Source organism: Balaenoptera physalus, assembly GCF_965194825.1.
Source record: "Balaenoptera physalus genome assembly, chromosome: 17".
NCBI classification, from domain to species: Eukaryota; Metazoa; Chordata; class Mammalia; order Artiodactyla; family Balaenopteridae; genus Balaenoptera; species Balaenoptera physalus.
Window position 1 is genome coordinate 46758048 of NC_138895.1, and position 22270 is coordinate 46780317.

Genomic DNA, 22270 nt, shown 5'->3' on the forward strand with positions numbered 1-22270 from the left:
ACAAAAATTCACCAGTTTTGATAAGTTTTTTTTAAAATGCACGCTGATATGACAGCTGTTGCAATACAGTCTAACAAAATCGTTTTGAATGAAGTTAAAGACAACTAAGCTCTACTAAAGCCATCATACGGAAAAAAAACGAACGGACTTTTTTGCCAACCCAATAAAATCAAAAAAACATCCAAAGGGAACTTTCAGTGATGTGAAACTCTTCCCACTAATAAATATTAAAATCATTCCACTATTTAGAAGATAGTCTTCAGATCAGAGGCTCTCCTGGATACCACCTTAGGACATTTCCCACTGCCTCTATTCATAAAAGAAAGGAAAATTGAGACGAAAACTCTGATCCTTGAGAAACGGATATAGTATAAGTATTTATCTGTTTACATCTATTCTACATGTGTCGAGCTTAGACACCTAGGAAAATACATCGAGACCCTCCATAAATCTAGTACAGCTTCCTTCTTCCAGAATAGCTGTTCCTGATACACTAAGTACAGAGGATACACCAGGATGGATCCCTACTTATGTTATTTTTAAAGATTTCCAAGGACAGAGATTTCATTGTGTCAATATTTTTTAACATTATTAAACAACAAGCATATTGCACACCGTGTCCACTTAGCAATGTCTTAATTTAAGGATACAACTTAGAATGCCAGAGGAGCAGTTATAAAAGAAGGTAGCCATCAGGTCTCCAAAAGTTGGTGTACCTTAACCTTACCTGCCTTAGTAGTTTCTGTGTAAAACACTAAGGAAGGAAAGGTGAATTGCGGGATGGGGGATGAACTGTGAATTGCAAAAGAGAAATTTAAACATTATTTGCAAACTAAACTCAAAGAACAAATGATTTAACACTAGTTCTGGTTTTTTTTGTTTGTTTGTATTCGTTTTTAAGAAAGTGGACTCTAATTTATTCTTTCCTTGGTGGGGAAATTAAAAAAATTTATACCTTTAATATGTTCTTTTCTTCATATTGGGAACTCAGTTTGTTACTACTCTTGGCAAACTGTTTTCTGAATATGTGGAAAATTGTACCTGCCAGAATGGATTGGTGTTTGCTCTTCTTCAATGAAAGGTGGCTGTGATCAAAAGCTGCCTCTCTCGGGTAGTTCAGCCTGCCAAAGTCTAATGCAACAGAAATGGAAAGGAAAAGGAAAATGAAGGACATATTCAAGAGTGTAACAAATAATTGGAACCTAAGACACTAAGTCTATTGGCTTCCACAGGAGCTTGGCAGAAATACTGACCGCCCATGTGATTTTTATCTTCGCATTTTTAAGGCAATTACCTTGACATGGAACACAGTAGTGATGGCTTCCATTGAAAGGCTCTATTTAAACATCTTTTTTCTGAATCACCGAGAAGAATGGAGCAAATGAAGATGGAAAATATAATCACTTGTATACAAAGCTTCTACCTTCAGTTCTCTAAAACTGTGTTAATGCCTAATTAATGGCATTCCTATTGTACAAGAATATTGAGAATGCAAATATAATTCCCCAGCTAATTATTTCATTATATGGAAGTGACACATGTGAAGTAATAATTTAATGTGGTCTTCATAAAAGCCAGCAATTGTGGACTTTCACTTAAAATTTTCAAGTGGAATGAAATTCACTTTTCTCATAACTACTCTAAGTAAAAAGTGCCTTCTTTTAGCAGATATTTACCATTGAAGTAAGGTAGTGAGACTTATGTGAGTAAATTATTACTGACAGCGAAACCCAAGGAATGTCTAGGGGTACGGCCACCAGCAGCTGCGAGAGTCTGGACTATTCCTCTCTCTTCTTAAACATGGTTTGAGCAGTTGATGTATGAATAGTGGTGGAAGAAATGTCCTTTTACGTTTCCAAAAAAAACCCCCAAAACTCAGCCATTCACACCTCTTGAGCTAGAACAACAGAATGTCAAATACTGTATTCTCAGATTTAAGCTATAAAATAATGGTGGAGCCTGAGAGAGGGGAGAGGAAACTAAGGAGGGACTTTGTGGGATTGGTGGGAAGAGATTCAATTCTCCATTTCTTTGATTTAAGGATTATCAGTTTTAAGGAGTGCAGTTAGGAATAATAAAGCTTTTCAGGAAAAATAAAACTACATTAAATGTACAGTTTTAAAAACGGACAATAACGTACAATATCTCACACTTTTGTAGTCAGAATCAAAGTCTCTCCGAGTCTAAAGATGGCGCTGGATACCTTTTGGTGTGAGCAGTGAGGCCTTGTGTCGGGGTGAGAGGCCACTTTGTGTAACCTGTGCTCCTTATTTTGACAAGGGCCTAAGGATGCACCTTCAGGGTTGACAGTATGATTATGAGGCATATTGAATATAGGCTTTCCTCTGTATTTCCAGTTGTGCTAAGTTTTGTGGTTTTTTTCCATTAAAAAAATTTTAATATTTCTAAAAGTCATACAGCTTCTTTTGAAATTCTAAGGAAGCTTTCGACAAATTGTTCAGTACCCGAGTAGAGGCCTCCGTGACGCATGTTTGGTGACACCCGTCTTCACTAACCCTGAACACTCTAGGGTCTAGTCTGAGCATCTGGTGATTTCTACTGCCTTTCATTGCTTTGCCTCACACGTGAAAATCAATCTTCTGTGTACATAAAAACTTATAAAGAATTTTAATCAAAATTAGGGGCTCACATTTAAAATTTAGTGATCTATATCGATACTAATGCAAATAACTTAACCAAAGTGTAAAATGAAATCCCAGAGACCGTTTGTGTACGAAGACGTTTGTACACAAACAATGACAACTAATATATGGCACGATTTGTTTCTTTGCCTGGAATTTAGCAAGTGTCTTCTGGAATGTATCAATAACAAGGTTCATTCCAATTACCAAGATGCTAAAATAGGAGAAAAATGTGATTCTTATAATCAAGGAAATTTGGTGTTTATCTGTTGAATTTTACAGTGGCAGAAATAGGAGATAAAAAAAAAATCAGAAAAGTAGTATTTAAGTAGCTTCTTGGTTCCTGATTTACCTTAGATAGTCCACTTTCCACCCATTGTCCTGCCATAATTATTGATCTTTCAGTCTCAAAGCTCTCATCGGTTTGGATGATCATTTATATGGCTGTTTTACTTATTAGGCACTTTTGTTGGTGACACTAACAGTAAAAAGTCTCAAGAGAACTGAATAGTTTGGTATACAATATACCTTTGAATACATGTAATAAATTCATATGATCCTCTGAAAAGCCCTGTTAAATTGGTCTTTGTTGAAGAGGATATGGAGCTCAGGGAGATTAAATGGCCTGCCAAATTCATTCAGCTGTTAAGTTACAGAACCAAGACTCCAATCTAGATGTCCAGGGCAAACGAATTCTAGTGAGTTTAGTAATAATAATAACAGAAGGAATGATCACCATCATCATCATCATCATCATCACCATCATCACCTTAATGGTGAAGCTACCACTTACCCAACAGAGGTTCATGACCACTGTTTATTCCATGCACCACTTTGGCAGTTTGGTAAAGCCTATGGACATCTTCTCAAATAATATTTTTGAATGCATAAAATAAAATGCATAGTATTACAAGGATATGAATTCTATTACAATGCAGTTATCGAAATTTTTAAAATAAATACCTGATATTGGTATGTTTTTTGAATGCATATAATAAAATGCATAGTATTACAAGGATATGAATTCTATTAATTACAATGCAGTTATCGACATTTTTAAAATAAATACCTGATATTGCTATGTTTTCTAAATGCATAAAATAATAAGATCTTGCAGTATTATCTATTACTGTAATTTCAAAGTAGTGATGAACATAAGGTTTATTTTGAGATTTCTACAATAAGTCTAATATGATATGAAAATATCTGTGATTTCTATTGGTGACAAAGTGACAGGTTCTGCTAATACTGCTGTGGTTTGTTATTTACATACATAATTGAAGGAAATTCTAAATTTCGGTTAGAGGATATTGCAAGTAAAGATGTAATTTTTTCCCATTCAAGTTCACCGACCGCCTCCAAATTTATGAACCGCCAAGGGATGCCTGGTTAAGAACTCCTGCTTTGAATAAACTGGCAAAATAACTATTATTATCCCCATCTTACAAATGAATAAACTGAGGCCCAGGGTATTAAGTAACTTGCCTAATATTTTTCACCTAATGGCCGAGAAGGGTATCAAGTGATATTAGCATCTGTGCATCACCTCCTCTAACTTCCCAGTGGCAATCACCATTGAAGTGGGAATTGTAGCATCCACTCCACTCTGAGACAGATGACCCCTTAAGGATTATTACCCTAATCACTTGTATCCCCTTCAAACACTAATGATATCCTTGATGAAGATTGCAGATAACCAAAGAGAAATCTGGGGTGAGGTCTGTGTGCCTGACTAACTGTTTATGTTCAACTTGCCTCAAGCGTTTCTAGTGTTTGGTCTCCCCTAAGTGGTCCTCAGGTGGCTTTTCAGAATGATCATTATTTCCAACGTGTTTGATGCTATTTTCTACCATAGCGATTTTCCTCTTCTACCTTTAAGTGATTACTGCTGTTGCTTATTACTATTCTCAGATGAGGGAAATTGTTTTTCTACACCTCCCCTATCTCAATATACGTACCTATTTGGATTTTTTTCTGTAATTGCTTTAATTCCTTAGCCTCTTTTTATCTAAACTATACCTATTAAATTATCTTAACTCTTCTCAAAGCTAAATTGCCTCATTTGTTTATTACTTTTCCTTCATTTTGTCTGAATACTTTAAAACTTACAAAGTATGCAAAGCAATTGTTAAAGCTCTAAGTAGTCCCAGGATGCATGTATTAGTTTCTGGAATTGAGTCTTAGTGACGACACCACGTATTATTAGCCTCACGTTGTACTAACTCTAGCGTAACAAACCTTAAGGTTTCTTTTCAAAATTATTTAATATTTTAAAAAATCTATGTACATGAGCCCTTGGCAGTTCAGTTGTTAATTGCTCATCCTTTCTCCTCCTGTTAATGGTGGCCATTTTATTTTGGCAAATCTTGCATATTAGGGTTTCTCACCTTTGATAGTGAAATGACCATGACATGGGGATGCTACATAAGGATGTCTTCCAGCCCTGTTTTCACCTGAAAAGGAGATTCCTTTTGCCACACAGCTTTGAGAATAAGAGTATCTTAGTATTTCATTATTGAAGGAATTTTAGAAGTTTCACTTGTATTTAGGTAACTGAAGGGCATTTTTGATTGCTGTCACTTTATACAGCCTTCTAGGAAGGATTTATTTTTAGCACATGTAACAGATGTTGTAAAAACTTGTATATCTGAAGAGCTTTATAAAATATACGCTAAAGATTCAGCTTTCAACTTTAGTTGTTGAAACTTATGCTTTCTTGAGAAGATTTTTTAAAAAACCGTATTCTGAAAAACTGATGTTGCCTTACCACCAGTAACCACCTCATCATTGTTATCTTCACCACCACCATCACCCAAAACAGCATCTAGAGATGTGCTTGCAGGGTTTACACATGCATACATACACACGTATGTGTTTAAACACATACATACATGTATTTATTCATTCACTCAGCAAATGTTTGTTGAGAGCCTTCTAAGTTCCAGGCACTGTTTTAAACTCTGCCCTCCTCTTACTTCCATTCTTGTGCATCAAGGCTGATGATGTGGATAAATAAGTAAAATGATATGAGAACAGCTGAAGAGAAAAACAAGACAGGGGACAGAGATAGGGTATATGTGGAGGGAGTGTTTGAATTTTTGTTGGCGGGGGGCAAAAAAGACTTCACTGGAGTAAGGCTGAGTAAAGGTCTGAAGAAGATAAAGAAGTAGCTCTGTGGGTATCTGGAAGAGAACATTCTAGGGAAGGTGCTGATGGAGTGTGGGGGGGCATTCTGGGAACAGCGAGGAAGCCAGCATACCTGAAGTGGTGCAGGGAAGGGATAATAGCAGCACAGAGGAGCCCAGATCATGTCAGGTCTCATGGGCCATTTTCTCTGAGTGAGATTAGAACTCTTGGAGGCTTTTGAGCAGAGAACTAACCTGATCTGAATTAATAGTCTAAAAGGATTGCTCTGGAAGCTGGTTTGAGAATAGACTGAAGGAGGACTAGAACTGAACAAGGTTGAATAATCCAGGTGAGAGATTATGGTAACTTGTGCCAGGATGGTAGCAGTGGATGAAAAGTTGTCAGCCTCCGGATATATGTTAAGGAAAGAGCCAAGAGGATCTGATGATGGATTGTATATAGAGTGTGAGAGGAAGAAAAGAGTCAAGTGTGACTCCACAGTTTGAGGCCTGAGCAAGCTGAATGGGAGGAGTTGGGTAGAGGGGTGTGAAGAGGGGGTCAGGAGCTCAGTTTTGGACATGCCAAGTTTGAGATATCAGATATCCACGTTGAGAGGTCAGGTACACATCTTGGTTAAAAAAAAAAAAAAGACTAGAGTTTAGGGGAGAGGTCTAAAGATAGCCATGGTCATGGATTTTTCTCCATATAAATGTTCCATCTATATCGACAATACTACTTTCCTTCTCTCGACACCTCTGCCTCTTGTCCAGTGGAAGCTCAGCTTCTGTGCTTTCAACACTGGGATTGCTATTTTTGCTCTCCAGGGGATATAAGATCCTCCGGTTCCCAGGGTTAGCATTCTCCACAGGTGTCCTCCATCCCATCCTCATGAGACTCATTGGGAGTCACTATCTCTGGGCTGTTCTCTCCCTATTCCTGATTCAGTCTCCATCTCTCCTCTCCTTCCCCCATGGCCATTGTAGCCCCTAAGGGGATTGGATGCACCACCATTCCATTCAATAAGTCAGTTGATTTTGTTTGATTGGAATGGTTTTGTTCAGCCTTCTTTGAGGTTCAATATTCTATAGACAACTTGAGGCCCCTTTAATCATAACACCAAATAACTGGTAACTCTTACCCCCAGATTCTTCCTGGCCAAGATCATTTCTTCCATTCTTCTGGTGAAGAATTCTAGAAATTCAACTGAGCAAGTACTTGGGCATTTCATCAGATCCTAAGGTGCTTCTTGAGAATGTTTTTGGCTCTGCTCATAGATATTCTCCTAAACCTATGTCAGCGGAGGAAGGATGATTTAACACATGGGCAAGATTACAACCAGACTCTTTAATTTTTTAAATTATAAAATTCCAACTTTCCCACATATCCAAATTATATATAAACATATGAATCTTCTTTGAATCAATAATATAGAATATTCACTCATTCAACAAATACTTATTGAGCCCTGTTACATATTCTTGGTGTTGTTTCAGGGAGTTCCCTGTCATTAGGGAGCCTAGATGCTTCCATATATCACATAGGCCGTACTTATACTAAAAACGTATTTATTGTTTATCTAAACTTCAAATTTAACTGAGTATCCTGCATTTTATCTGGTCACTGAGGTCATGTGACAGCTTGGCTGGGCTGGATGGTCAAAGATGGCCCAACTTATGGAAGCTGGGGCAGACTGTCATCTGGGCTGCTCTCCCCATGTGGTACCTCAACTAGCCCAGGCTTCTTTACATGTCAGTCTTAGGGCAGCAAAAGGTCAAGGTGGCAGCTGTAAGGCTTCTTTTGGCTCATGCTCTGAAGTTGCAAGTGGTCGCTTCTGCCAGAGTCTATTGGTCAAATAAAGGCACAGGGCCGGCCTACATTCAGAGGGTGGGGAAAGAGATTGCACCTCTTGATGAAAGGAGTGGCAAATTTACATTGGAAAAGGGAATATATACAGGGAAGGGAAGGATTTATAGCCATTAAATAATCGATCACAAGTAGTAAACACAGCAGAGAAGTCTCTGCCATCAGGGACCGAACACTATTCTAAGAAGAGACAGACAACAAAGATAAACCTTCATTGTTGATACAAAGGAGAAAAAGAAAGCATAATCAGGGGGTTAGGGAGTGTTATCAGGAGTGTTAGGGAAGGTCTTCTTTTATATAAGGTGGGCAGGAAGACTTCCCTAAGAAGAGGGCATTCAGCAGAGCCCAGAAGGAAGTGAGAAATATCCAGAGGAACAGGGTATCAGAGGAAGTAACAAGTTCATAAGCTTCAGAACCCAAGCATTATTGAGGAACTGAAGGTGGCCGAAACAATGAAAGTGAAGTGGAGAGTAGTAGGAGATGAGGTCAGAGAAGTTATGGAAGGTCAGGCTCAATCTACATCTAGGGCCTTCTAGGCAAATATAAGGGCTTTGCCTGTTAGCTTGTGTGAGCTGGAAGCCACATGCAGAGTCCCAGAAGAGGAGTAGCATCATTTGACTTAGATTTTTTTTTAACAGGGTTACTCTGGCTTCTGTGTAGGGAATACACTGAAGAGTGGCAAGGGTTGAAATGGTTGGGAAGCTATTGCAATACTCTAGGTGAGGGGTGATAGTGGCTTGAACTGGGTGAGAATAGTGGAGCTGGTGAGTTGTTGTTGAACCATAGGTTTATTTTGAAAATAAAGCCAATAGGATTTGCTGATAGATTGCACTTGGGGTGTAAAAGCAAGAGAGGAGCCAAGAATTTGAGAGGAGTCAAAATTTTTAGACTCAGCAACTAGAAGAATGGATTTGCTGTTTACTGGGTTGGACCCTCCTTATAAGAGGGAGGCAAGAACAGCAAAGGCAGAAGAAGGCAACGTGATGACAGAAGCAGGAGGAGAAAAGGCAATGAGATGAGGAGCCATGAGCCAAAGAATGGAGGAAACTTCTAAAGCTGGAAATGGATTCCCCCTTAGAGCCTCCAGAAGGAACCAGCCCTGTCAACACCTTGATTTTAGCCCTATAAGACTCATTTCAGACTTACGACATCCAGAACTGTAAGAGAATAAATTTATGTTGTTTTAAGCCACCAAATTTGTGGTAATTTGTTACAGCAGCAATAGGAAACTAATACACGATTAGACCTTTAAATAGAGATGCTGAGTAGCTGTTGGTTATGAGTTTGAACTTGGGGAGAGAGGCATAGAATGTGAATTGGAACTCATCACAATATAGGTTTATTTAAAACCATAAAGCTGGATGAGAGCACCAACAGAGTGAGGATAGAGAAATGAAAAACCTTTTGACTGTTTTTGACCACCCCAACATCTAAAGATCAGGAGAGTGAGAAAATCAGCCAACAAATGAGAAGCCATATCCAGTGATGCATGAGGAGAACAGAGAGTCTGAGGTCCCAGAAGCCAAGGGAAGAAAGTATTGGCAGGAGTAAGCAAGTGACAAATTCAGCTCCATCAAATATTCGCAATTTAGTGCTAAGTGATCTCAATCTTGAATTTTTCGCTAACTTCTACAAAAGTTCTACGAGAGACAATTGATATTTGAGAGTGGGATAGAAAAAGGAGGCACCATTAATAATTATACCAAGACAAAGGATGTAAATTGGGACTGCCCAGGGCAAGCAGGAATGTATGGTCCCCCTATTTGCTTTCTGTCTCAATAACTGTTAAATAAATACAGTTTACTTCCTAAAGAAACATCTTTACTGAAATATGACTTAATATTTTGCTTTTGGCTTTAATTGAGGATCAATATTTAGGAAATAGTGTTAGGAAAGATATTTCTGCCTCTTTTATAAAACTATTATTGGAGACTCTGTTCTTTATTTTGTTCAATGTTCCTCACAGAAAGAACCATGTGGTAATTCCTCTTAGAATGGAATGCTGGAAAAACTGTTGCTTTTTTCAAGGAGCTGGTGATATCCTTTCTTTTCCTAGATAATGAGAGCTTCATAGTACATCGTTCTTCCCTCTTACCTTGGTAGCACGAGCTAGAACTGTTATATCTTCAAGTTGCAGTTAGGGTATCATGTCAAATTTTCCCAGCTGTGACTTTCTTTCTCCTCAAATATTTCTTGAGTACCCACTATGTGCTGAGCTTTGTTATTTAAGCTACAGGTATGGCAGAGATCCACACAGATTTGATCCCTGCCTTCATGGCATTTTCTTGCTTCTCAAGAGTTTACATACTTTTAAAATATGGTGTTAGTATCTTATAGGAAGCCTTGAATTCTTTCAAGAGCAAAGTAGGTATAAAAGACACATAGAATAAAGTGCAACAGTGCAGTATATTATTTAGATAGGGGTGTGGCGTGTTAGGAATGGAAGGCGAGGGGAGAGGTAGAGCATGAAGCCTTGAGTAGAACCAGAGCCTTGAAGCTCCTCATGTTTTTCATGAGGTTTCAGACCCACTATTGTGATTTTGAGAGAAAAGAAGGCACGTTTAAGGAAATAAAATGACTTCTAAAGCTGTGTTTAGCATCTTTACTAATAGTAGTAAAGAGTGCTTGATCAAGTAGAGCATTTGAGGATATTGTCATAATCCAAAAATGCTCTAAGTGCTTATCTACTGGCTATAGAGAAAAGAGAATTAATGACTAATTGTGTCGTAATATGATATGCCCTAGGATTGAGTGAATATTTCAGTTCCAGATTATAAAGTAGCCAATTTTTGCAGGACAAGAAAATAAGTACTATATTTTTAAAAGAAATAAGCTGTCTACTCATAAGAAGAGGAACTCCTTTCAGTTATAACCTTGGCTAGGGATTTAAAGAGGCTGCTGTAGTCTTCCCAGTCAAGAGAAGGGGATTGATTAGAAGTCAACCAGAAAGCACTGTCCTGGCTGGTAAGACCCCACCATCAAAAACAAGAAACATGTCTTTATGTTTATTAAGCATGCAACAGTGTCAAAGAAGAAAGGTCAAATGAAGGAAGGGATCCTCTTTTAGACAATTTAGTTCTTACACTTTGATAGCAGCATGATGGGTACAAGAGGAGACGGGGACACCATGCGATGGAGGAGGTTGAGAGGGATAGAGAATGAAAAAGGCAGAGACAGCTGCTTTCACAAAGCCAGCTGTGTTGGAGATTTCTCTTCTACAACTGCTTATTGAAATGTATATGCAACTAGTAACACGAAACACTTGGGCAACATATTATGTTAAAGGAATCAAAATTTAATTGTGGAGACTTTGAGTCCCACTGATTCCAACTATTGATTATGTTGCTTCAACATGCAGGAATAAAATTAAAAGCTGAGATTGACAACAAGCTGCCACGTAAACCATTTTTTAAGTCTGTCTACCAAATACCCTGGGTACTGGGTTGTTTTTATTCCTAAAAGAAGTGTAAATGCAGTCATAGTTCCTGTATAATATAAATAAAATTCTTATTTCTTTTAGCCTAGGTTTATGCCATATTTTCAGCCTTCTGACTCACTGTTCTTGCCATAGTGACATTTATAGAGGGATCGTGTGTTTTCCATAAGTTTAAGGGCTATCCACGGACCTTAAGTAGCTCAAGAGGAGAATTCACTGAGATCTAGAGTGCTTCGAACAACGCTGTGAAAATTGGATTGCCTGAAAACACAGGTTTGTCTCACAAGAGGAACCTTCTGTGCACACGCAGAGGATGATAGGGCTGGAAAGGGATCTCCGGAAGCCATTTATTCTGTCCCATCTCCAGGCAGCATGGTGACTGAACCACAATAGATGTCTGTGATTTTCGTACTAATGTAACTTATCCAAGACTGCCTATTCCCCCGAGCCACAGCCAGTTTAGCTGTCAAACGAAAATAACTTATGGCACTCCACCTTGTCATTTTCCCTTTCCTGGCTCTCCCCTGGGTCCCCAGGGCTGTTCAAAACTGAATGCTGGAGACTGCTGGAAATAAAAGTCTGAACCTCGGGGTAGACCTGACCAGAAAGTAAAACCTATTCTTGGTTTTGCACAGCAGGGAGAAACCTCTTTACCTATATCCCATCATGACAGGGATTTGAGCTAAAGCTCCGTGAAGCAGCCCCGCTCCAGTTACACCCCTTGAAATGGGAATTCCAGGGTCACTGGCAGCACCGGAGAAGATGATTATAGCAACTCCGCACATGGTCTCATAGGATGGTTTCCTTTTGAGAACTCGTTTTGGAGCCTACCACCTGGCCAAATAGCATCACCACCATCGTCTGTAAAATATTAACATTCACCGGAGCGGGAAAATGGTACCGAGACTGATTGCCCTGTGTCGGGGGCGGAGTGGGCGGGAACCGTTTACTTCTTTGAAGATTGAACTGAGGAGGCTACGTGATTAATTCGAATAATTAGGAGTCTCTTTTTCTCGTCAGTTGATTTTTGGGATTGCAATTTTAGTTCAAAACCAAAGACAGGTTACCTAGGTTATGAGAAAATAAAAGCTTTGAAGCAAAAAAGAAGCTGAATTTGGGAGGAAAGGAAATGTTGAACTTGGGTCTGTATTTCCGAAGAAGAATTATCTGGAATTTTATAAAAGCAAAGAGCACAAATATCATCCCTGTGTTTATATTAGGAAGTAAGCATTTGAAAACATGCAATACGTATTTTAAACATTGTTCTACTTTCTAATCTTGCGTTGCTCCCAAAGATTGCTAATGGTTACCAAATTGTTCTTTGGCAGAGTAAGCTGACGCTTAAAAAAAAGAAAAAAAGAAGAGAAGTGATAGGATGTGATTCTAGCACAGGACAAAGTTATGAATCCTCAGCCCTGAGCAGATATTAACTAATCCAGCAATCCCAACCTAGAGGTTAGCCAGGAGCATTTCTCTGCATCACATTATGTCCGTTACATGGCAATGAAGGACAGTTTCCATGGCTCCTAATAAAGAGATGTTTCTCTTTATGAAGAGAGCAGAGTGAAGGGTTTACAGATAATATCTGAGCTTGTCACTGAGCTTCTCAGCCTCTTCATCTATATGTTTGCCTCAATCGGTGCAGGTTATCTCAGCAATAAAGCGTTCAATCTCTAGAAGTAGGTTTCTCCCTACATCCTATAACCAGGAGGATGGATATTTTGTTTTGTGTGCTAAAGTGGGTTGAATGAAACCAGCATGGCTCTGCTCTGCTTTCACTAGCTATAATCAGCTTTTCAAATCTACACTGAGTATGCCCCCAGTGACTGATGGCATAGTGAGGAACACATTTGTGACCACACATTCCTGAGAAACAGCAGTCCTAACAGCCCAGTGACCCGACTTATTCGTTCCTGTTTCTTTGTGCAGAGACATTTTGTTTTCCAAGCTCTTTGGCCATGTGCTAACGATTAGACAATGACTCCATAAATGAGGAGGAAAAGCGGCGTCATGGACGGTGGGTGGTTTGTTTTCTTAGTTCTTTACTGAAAACATATGGAGATGTTTATATATAAATAGACAACAATAGGCTGCTGCCATCATGTTAGCAACAGCTAATAAAATTCTACATGAATAGAGATCAAACTTGTGTCTACCTATGCCAGAATTCTGGTTTACTGAGATCTGCATATCCTGTCTAATTTGGGTTGAAAAGATGTTTTATTGTTTTACTTTTTATTCCTAGTTGGAAGGAAATGGCGGACCAAGGGTTTTGTTCTTGTTTTTGTTTTTGTTTCATTCTTCTCTTTGCTTAATCAAATTACTTTGTTAGCAGGGACAATAAATTCTGTCCAATCAGAACTTGCATTGTGATCATGCAAAAATATTTTAAACTCTATACATTTGTTTCACTACAGTCTTTGTATTTTTGAATTACAAGTGAGGACTTGTGGCCTGACAGCTGGAAACAAGCATCAGCAGACAGGGCAGTGGAGGGATTGGGAGCAAAGGCTTGGGGAGGCAGACCTCCGGGTTTGAATTCTGGCTGCTCCGCTTGCTAGCTAGGTAACCTTGGGAAAGTTAGTTAACCTGACTAAACCTCAGTTGCTTCATCTGTGAAATGAGAAATGTGGCACTTACAGAATGATTGGGAACATTACATGGGATAAGCTGTAAAGCCTTTCATACAGTGTCTGGCATGTAGGAAGCACTGCAAAAAATGCTACATATTATCATTGTAAGCAGCTAACAGAATGGTTTATATGGAGACCATCCTTGAAAATCTGAGAGGTACTGATGTTTAGTGGTAAGACCAGTAACAGCAACTATTGATCAAGTGCTCGTTATACGCTGGGGTCTACATTGCACTCTTTCTTACGACTCCATGAACTGGGTACCAGTGTTATCCCCATTTCATGGCAGAAGAAACTGAGGGGTTACACAGACTGCCCAGAGTCACAGAGCCCATGATTGGTTAATCTGATGGTCAAACCCACTCTGAATAATCCCAGAGCGCATACTTGTTATCACTCTGCTAAAAAGGCTGCCACATAGACAGCGTCTGGCACCTTTGAAATCTCCTTTATTTACATTATTCTCAACCTTGCCATTAACATCCTGGCATTGCACGGTACCATTCACAAACTGTGGGGTGCCGTGTACCTGGGACATCTGTTCATTTGCAGTTGAAGAGGGTCAAGAAGGCTTTAATGCATATTTTGTTAGGAGCCCTGACAAGTTCAACTCGAACACCACTTTCACTTTTGGTCTACAAATGTCTTGTCTTTGAAGACCCTCAAAGCTCCATATGCCCAGGCTCATTGTTCAAGCCTGGAAAAGAGCATTTGTCCCAGCCTACAGATGGAGAAGCCAGAGGCCAAGGCGACATGACTTGGGGACAGAGGGAGAGGCCAGTCGCTCCCCTCAGCAGCCTAGCATGTCAGTTGCTGAGTCAGGAATGGAGTCGAGAGGGTCCAGGGCTGTGTCCATCTCACCAGGCTGATGGCCAAACTACTGACTAGCTCTACTTTTAACTAAATTGTATATAGTTAGGAGCAAATTGCCTAATTTTCTTGTTGGAAGGATGGGATCTGCCAGAAATATGGGAATCCTCACATACATTACCCAACTGTTTTTATTTGCAGATATATTATGTTATTTCTTTTCTCATTTTTACAGGGCAAAGAGAGACTTTGGGGCAGGGGGGCAGCAGGGCACATAAGGGGACAGGGTTAGGACTGCCAAATTCATGTCAACTTGCTCACCTAGCACCAGTGTGCTAGTTGAACGAGCCCTGAATGTAAGACATTAATGCAAATATTTTGCATGTTATTAACTCTAATGGTGCTACCGTCATGCAGTAGCCACAGCTGAAAGCGGAGGTGGTACTTTTTATCATAAATGCCTTGGGTCTTTCTCTGAAAATCACCATGAAGACAGAAATTCCTTAGAAGTGAAAGTGGAAACATGAACAGACTTCTGCTTTGTTAACTTTCTCAGCATCATCAACAACAACAAAATGATATCCCAGGGCCATGAAGTTCAGTCCTATAAATGTTGGCAACATCCTCCTTTAGAACCAAAGGGCACTGTTCTTGCCCTTGTAACAACAGTACCCTTCCATGGCAATAGTTAGGAAGTCATTGTACAAACATATCTGTTTTACAGAAAAAAAAAAATTTATGCAACCCTGAAATTGTTATGTTGTAAGTGAAAAATCATTCTAATTCAGGACAAGCATGGCCTACTGCTTACTCCCTCCCGTGCTAGTGGTGACAGGGTGGAGTTTTGGAAAGCACAGGATTTCAGACCCAGCTCTCTCATTTGCCAACTGTGTGACTTTGAGCAAATCACTTGACCTCTCTGATCCTCAGTTCCTTTTCTATAAAACAGCATCAACCATAAAACTGCTCTGTCTACTTTATGGGTTATGGAAGAAGATCAAAGGAGATTGTAAATATGAAAGCTCTCTGAAAGCACTGTAAAAATATTATTATTGATTTTTACTAGGTGAATAATGAGGATGACAGCTTGGGAATAACTCAACCGCGGTAGTATATGGTCAGTCTGGAAGAAGTGAATGGGTCCTGGGAAATAGATGGCCAGGCCAGTTTGAAGGACCTTAAACTTGCAAGTCTTAGGGCAGTGTGGCAATTTAGCTGTGCAATCTGGTGAGAGGCTCTTATATTCTAAGCTCTTGCTGTGACAGTATTGGCTACATGGAATCACTGTGTGCTTTCTTACCAGACTTTATCTGGAAAAAGTTTACACACTAGTGGCCTGGCAGAGTTGCTGGGGTTTAGATGCTACAGCTGTACCCCAGAGAGAACAGCATTTCATGTGTTGTTCTATTACCTCCCTCCCTGGGGATTCAACAGATGGAACAACAGTGGAATCAGAAACCCAAGACAAACCTGTCAGTTTGATGCCTTTAAGCCTTCACAGAATTCACAATGAAAATAAGATAGAATATCCATCTAGGGGGAAGAGGTGCAGAGAAATAGGCCCACAGGTTACACCTTTTTTTGTCTAAGCATGGCTAATACTATCCGGAGGTCCCCACCATATAAAAGGAATTGTATCTGGTACAAGGTAGACTCTTAAGAAAATTGGTTGAAAGAATATTATTGCTAGTAGCAATAATTGAGTAATTTTAATATGGAGTTTTATATTTATTTTCATTGAATTAAAAAAAAAACCTTCCAAGTCGACTCAAATTTGGCAGATTCCAAGATGAGTAATTTTGCATCTCAGAACTGTTAGGTAATATGCAGACTGGATCCTAAGTCGAGCAGAGCAACATGTGCTTTGGCAACAACTGGTGAGGAGATAAAGTATTTGATTATTGTTTTTTTGATAACTTTCAAAGAGAAAGCAGAGAAGCAACAGATATGAACCAAACATTTCTCTCTTTTGTTAAGGCAAATATTTCCAACTACAGCCTCGTGATGGAGTCTGACCTGGGGACCTTCTTACCCTCTGGGCTGCAGTTCACTGGCAGTGACAAGGCCAGGGCCATCGTGGAGGAGGTCATGTGCCTGCTGCAGCCCATCAATGTCACACAGGTCTTTAGAGCTGGAGAAGGGACAGACATTAACTTCTGGATCCAAGCTGGAGTACCTGGTAAGAGCAATAGATGAAGTTGGCGTTCTTTACATACTGTTACCAATTTAAAATAAAATTTCTATTCTAACATGCCACAGTAGATACTGGTAGGTCATTTAAAATATGGAAACCCTTAGCTTTGTCCACAAGGTATAATCTGATGATTTCCAATATTGGGATAATAATACTCCTTTTATTTATTTGCCCATCTGTCTTCTCTTTCTGAAGTATAAGTTCCTCACTCCAAGAGATTCTGATTTAATGACTCTGGGATTGTGCCTAGAAATTGTTTTGTTTTGTTTTTTTTTAAACAGGTGTCTGGTAATTGTAGCACAAATGATCTCCCGACCAAAATTTATGAAATAGAGTAGAAGGCAATTATTACTACTAATATCCTTCTAGTTCTAGCCCTATGCTGCAGAAAGTTCTCTGCCCCAAATAAATTCCCTACCCAAATCCATGGTATCTGAAATTTTACCATTAGAGATTTATTCTTTGAGGTTGGGTACTTCTTGCTAAGCATATTTTCCTAATGCAGAGACTACTTTAAGAGGTTGGACATAAACTAAGTTACCCTGATCAGTGATTCATCAGGTTGATATTTTTAAGACAAGTCCTGGGCAGGGATGAAATTATGTAATAGGAATAGGCCTGGCAGTTACAGGACTAGAAAGGAGAACAGTCCTAAAGAAGACAAACTTACAGTACTTCGCAAATTTGCCCTAGACTGGCCATGAGAAAGGGTTATTGATGATCTTAGACCTCTATGACCTGGGGTTGTCCCCTCAACACCATTATCTCCATAATCAAAAACACTGTTAAAGAATCTATTTGCAAATTATTCTCTACTTGTATTATGCAAACAGGAAGTCCAGCTTTTGAATAGTTTTAAAATTACGGTTTCCAGAACCATTTCTATGGCTACAAAACATTTCACAGGTTTAAAAAAAAGTCTCTCTAGATCCACCCCACTCCAGCTTTTTTCTTTTAGCCTGCAAAATAGACTTTACCAGTAGCATACTATATGGATTTAAACTTTTTAAAAAGCTCATTCTTTCGATATTATAGATTAAAGTATATTTTAGATGTTAAGGTTGCTAATAATCTTTCATAACTAAAAATAGAAGGAGCTCTTCTTTATTCTAAGACAAGAAACTAAATTCTCTCCAGTGGTTTGTGTATATTTTAACCATATTGTGAAATATCTTAAAACAACATTTCCATTTTCAGTGCCGTGGGTCATCTAGACAGACGCGAGACCCTCTACATATACGTTTTTAATCATGATCAAGGTCTAGGGGAAGGGAGTTTGCCCTTTAAGTCCTATAGAACGATTTTGTTTGAATAAAACAAACAAAGGGTTAAGGGTTCTTTTTCCTGACCTTAACTTTTTCAATAAGAATCTTCCTAAAGTTTCAGAAAAGCTAAGTAAGTTTGCTGGGGATAGAGGTGAGGAAAAGACTGACGGATTGTGGGTGAATTCGAGTGAAAACCAGGGGTGCTTAAAGGGGACGTGAGGAGCTGAAGCCTAGACTGAAGTAGAACAAAACGTGCGCTGCCTCCTCCCAGCTAGTTTTGCTTCTGTTGCACTGGATCAACAAAAGAGAATCGGCTCTAGCTTTACTCCTTCCATGTAGATACTCCATAAGAATGGTTCTATTTGGAATTAGCAAGTTGATTTGATTGTCTTCACAAAGGTAAGGAGGGCTTCCCCTCTTGCCACAGTGCCGTGGGGAGTATGAGCCCCCTTGTGGTTGCTTCAGCATTAATGCGAGTTCTAATTTACTGAACTCCCAGTTGTCAGACACACGGTTAGGCTTTTTGCAGACACTGTCTGTTTGATCTGTACAACCATCCTAAGAGGTAAGTGCAATTACTCCTCTTCTTCAGATGAAGAAACGGACTCAGAGGGACTAAATGACTTGCCCGAGTCTCTCAGCTCTTAAGTGTAGACGTCACCCTGAGAACAGGCCACTTTGGTTTCAAGGCTGGTGGCCCCTTTCCCACAATATGCAACAACACAGGGGCGTCTGGAATGCTGAGATGGTCTTCCAAATCTATGGCAGTGTCTGAAATGTTTATCTTACTCAGCTCTTGCTTATGCAAAGGATTTCAGTTCATTCCTGCTCCAGAATAATTTACCCCGGGGGAAAGGAGTTTGTTATTGTAAATAACTACTTATTTCTTCTCACATTCTTTGTTCCACTCCCCTCTCTATCTCTGTAGATCAGGAAGGTTTATATAAACTTGGTGGTTCATTTAGACTGCAACTAATGTTTCCTGGAATTCTTTTTTATTTCGTTTAGAGTACTGTAAGATGGAACCAAATTATTGCTGTTTTCCCCTATTATTATTGAGCTATCTTTTGATATTTCAAGTTTGGGCTCTTCCTGGAAGAAATAATGGAACTGTTTATAACTCTTGTTACCCGTTGAAGATTTCAGGGACTTTAGAAAAAAGATGAAGAACCATAGTTAGTCTGAAAAAGAAAATAAAAATATGCTAGTTGTGTACTCTGAATTCTTGAAGATATGGTAAGTTACAGTAAGTTAAACCTAAAGATAGGATTCAAGTATGATTTAAATAACTGCTCACCTAACTTTTGAAAAATTAATGAGAAATACTTCCACACTCCATTCTTCCTTTCTTCTTTCTCTTTTTCTTTCCTGTCATCCATTGAACTAATAAATATTTATTGAGCCCTTACCATGTCCTTGGCCATTCAAATTTCTGTAGTCTGATGACTGAGCCCCAATTTTTTTAATGTTTCATGTATACTCAATATCAAAACACTAATTAAGAGCACAGATAGAATTAAAATTCAACATGATTTTCATAAATTATAGAAGCCAAATAGATAAATTTATGAAAGGATCATCTTTGGAGAGGAGATAGGATATCCTTCATCCATCTAGGTAATATCCATGATGGACAGGATAACTGTCAACATAAGTATAAGGCTTTGGGGGGGAAAAGTTAAAAAAATAACAGATGTATTTTCCACATAAACTCTCTGTTCCAGATACCTTTATACTCCAGCCTTCTCCCATTTCTACCCCCTTCCATATGCCTTCCTATTTTCCCCTCCAAATCCTAAATGCTCTTTAAGTCTCACTCCATATTCATTGGTGACCGCAAATCCATCTTTAACAGACCCTGGTGCTGTATTGCCTTTCTGAATTTCTAAAACGCTTCTGTAGCCCCCAGTCTCGCACTTGAATCACACACAAACGTTCTTGGGTTACTAGGAATTTCCGTGCATCCTGCCTTCTGGACTCAGTGATCAATTCTTTGAGATCAAGGTCAATGTTTTCTACTTCTTTACCTCCTCTGTAGCTCTTAGTTTAATTTTGGGAAACATTTAAATTCTTGTATATCTCACAAGAGAAAAAACAGAAACATAGAAGTAATTGCTTTCTCCACAAGCTTTGGGTCCTTCAGCTTAAGATTGTGGAGAAAATAAAGGATGCTGAGAAAAAAGACACAAAGATAGAAAAAACGACAGATGGAAGAACGACATACATTAAGGAGGCTAGAGCAATTAGGATTATTTATTTACAGGAGTAAAGACTGAGAGAAGATGCTGAGTAATATTTTCTAGTACATTAGTGCAATAATACACGTAGATAATTTACCACATAAAGTGGCAAAATTCTTGTTCCCTGACTCTGTCAAAGGTAATACAAGAACATGACTCAAAGGAGTCCAAGAGAGGTTTAGGTTAGTCTCTATTGGCCCCAGGTAGCAGAGAGACTTTCAACCTTAAACTTTTGCCTGATCCTCCAATTATAAGCTCCAGGTTAGAATGACAGGAATCTATTTCATTCTGAACATGTCAGTAATAAGACATAATTCATGGTTCTCAGAGGTCCTTAATGCATCCTTCTTGAACACCTTTCTTTAGGAACTCTTCTATAAAATATATTGACACATTAATGTAAAAAATGAGATGCTCTCTTAATGTGACCTGAGGCAGTGAGCCCACCATGATTCCATATCTACCAATGAGTTCCTTCCTCTGCTTCAGAATCTGAGAGGCAATCTTTTGCTGATGATCTCGGCAAGTGGTAGACAGTGCGCTGGGAAGAATTAGAGTGTGTGTTCTGGCTTCACAACTTTGAACTTCACGTGCCATCTTAGGCAAGTGATGTAAGTTTTCTCAGCCTCACACATTGATTATTAAGCATTCTTATTACTCATCTGCTGTATGGCACTTGGGAATCCATAGTAAAGAAGATAGACAAGATCCGTACTCTCACAGTCTATACAGACCAGTGAGTGAGACTTGGTTATCTCATATGCAAAATAGGTATGGTCACCCCCAAGCCCCACATGCATTCCTCCTCCTTCCCTGTCCCCTCTCTCATTGACTGGCACCACCTTCCAGAAACCACACAATCATCCGGAACATAGAACCAAATATTCTCAAGTCCTGTTTACTCCAAATTCCTCCTATTTTTAAAGCCCATTCCCTTCTCTCTACCCCATAAACCTTGTCTCAGGAGTACTCACTGATTTTCCTGTAGCAGCCTCCTACTAACATATCAACCTGCATTCTTAGTTCCCTTCCATCTAACTGGTTCACTGCTTCCAAAGTGAACTTTCTAAATTAAAAGTCAGACTATCAATTGGGATGCTTTGGGCTGCAAAATATCACAGAAGCTGCAACTTAGAACAATAGTAAGGGGATTTTAAAATTTACTTTAAAAAGAGCTCTCGAGTGGGTGGTTACAGAATTCTTAAGTTAATCATCAACCCCTTCAAAGACCTTGGTTCTTTACATCTTTCCACCGTGCCATCCTCAGCATGTTGACTTCTGTCTTCAGGCTTGTCTCCCCGTGGTCCCTAGATGGCTGCAGCTGTTCCAGGCAACAAATTCTCACACATAGTGCAGTAGTGGAAGAGAGAATGTCTATAATGGCCGGTCCATTTTAACAGTAAGACAATCTCATCCAGAAGCTCCAAAGCAGATTTTTCCTCAATTTCATTGGCCGTGTTTGTGGCAATGAAGTAGAATTACCAAAATTGGATTATATTGATCAAATTTTACTTCCTGGGTCTAGGATGGAGCTCAGTCTCCCCTGAAAATGTAGCCTCCTGATGTGTGAGAAAAACTGGGATTCTTTAGGAAGAAGATGAGGATTCCCACTGACAAGCAACTAAGAGTAGTGGCATATCTGATCATCTCTCCTCGTTACTTGAAATCCTTCAGTGTCTCCCCATTGTCTTCAGAATGTCAGGTCTCTGTTTAGCATGGAATTCAAGGTCCTTCTGGTTCCACCCTGGGCTGATGTACAGCCTCACCTCTCGTGGCTGCCCCATTGCTCTCTATCCATCTCTTATTCATACAAGTGTCATTAATTGAGGTTCCGGTGCACCCTGTGTTCTCAGCTTCCTAGCCATTAGACCTGCCCTGTTCTGGCTTCTTCTCCAGCTAATTCCTACTCATCCATGATTCAGCACCTGTTTCTCCTCTCACAAGCCTTCTTTGATCCCCAGTGGTCTGGGTGAGTGAACCTTGAGTATGTTCCCATAACCCCCTGTTCACCTCTCCTCATGGCACTTACCCTTTTAGAATTGTGATTGATTGTGAATTTCT

At 39.3% G+C, this 22270-nt stretch overlaps 1 protein-coding gene and 1 long non-coding RNA gene across 11 annotated transcripts in view; one reads left to right on the plus strand and one right to left on the minus strand.

The window, feature by feature from the left end:
* CPQ (carboxypeptidase Q) overlaps positions 1 to 22270 on the plus strand; it is a 501324-nt gene that overhangs the window by 406120 nt on the left and 72934 nt on the right. For 5 of the 10 annotated variants that reach the window (XM_082432729.1, XM_082432726.1, XM_082432731.1 and 2 more), the window contains one exon: positions 16488 to 16689. The exons of 3 other annotated variants lie outside the window; for them this stretch is intronic. In XM_082432729.1, the coding sequence (XP_082288855.1) occupies positions 16488 to 16689 (202 nt within the window). Of the gene's footprint in view, positions 1 to 16487; positions 16690 to 22270 lie in introns of those variants that run through there. 2 more of the 10 variants (XM_082432733.1, XM_082432735.1) reach the window with 1 other exon arrangement.
* LOC309646460 overlaps positions 1 to 22270 on the minus strand; it is a 149676-nt gene that overhangs the window by 107387 nt on the left and 20019 nt on the right. The gene's annotated exons all lie outside the window — the stretch shown is intronic.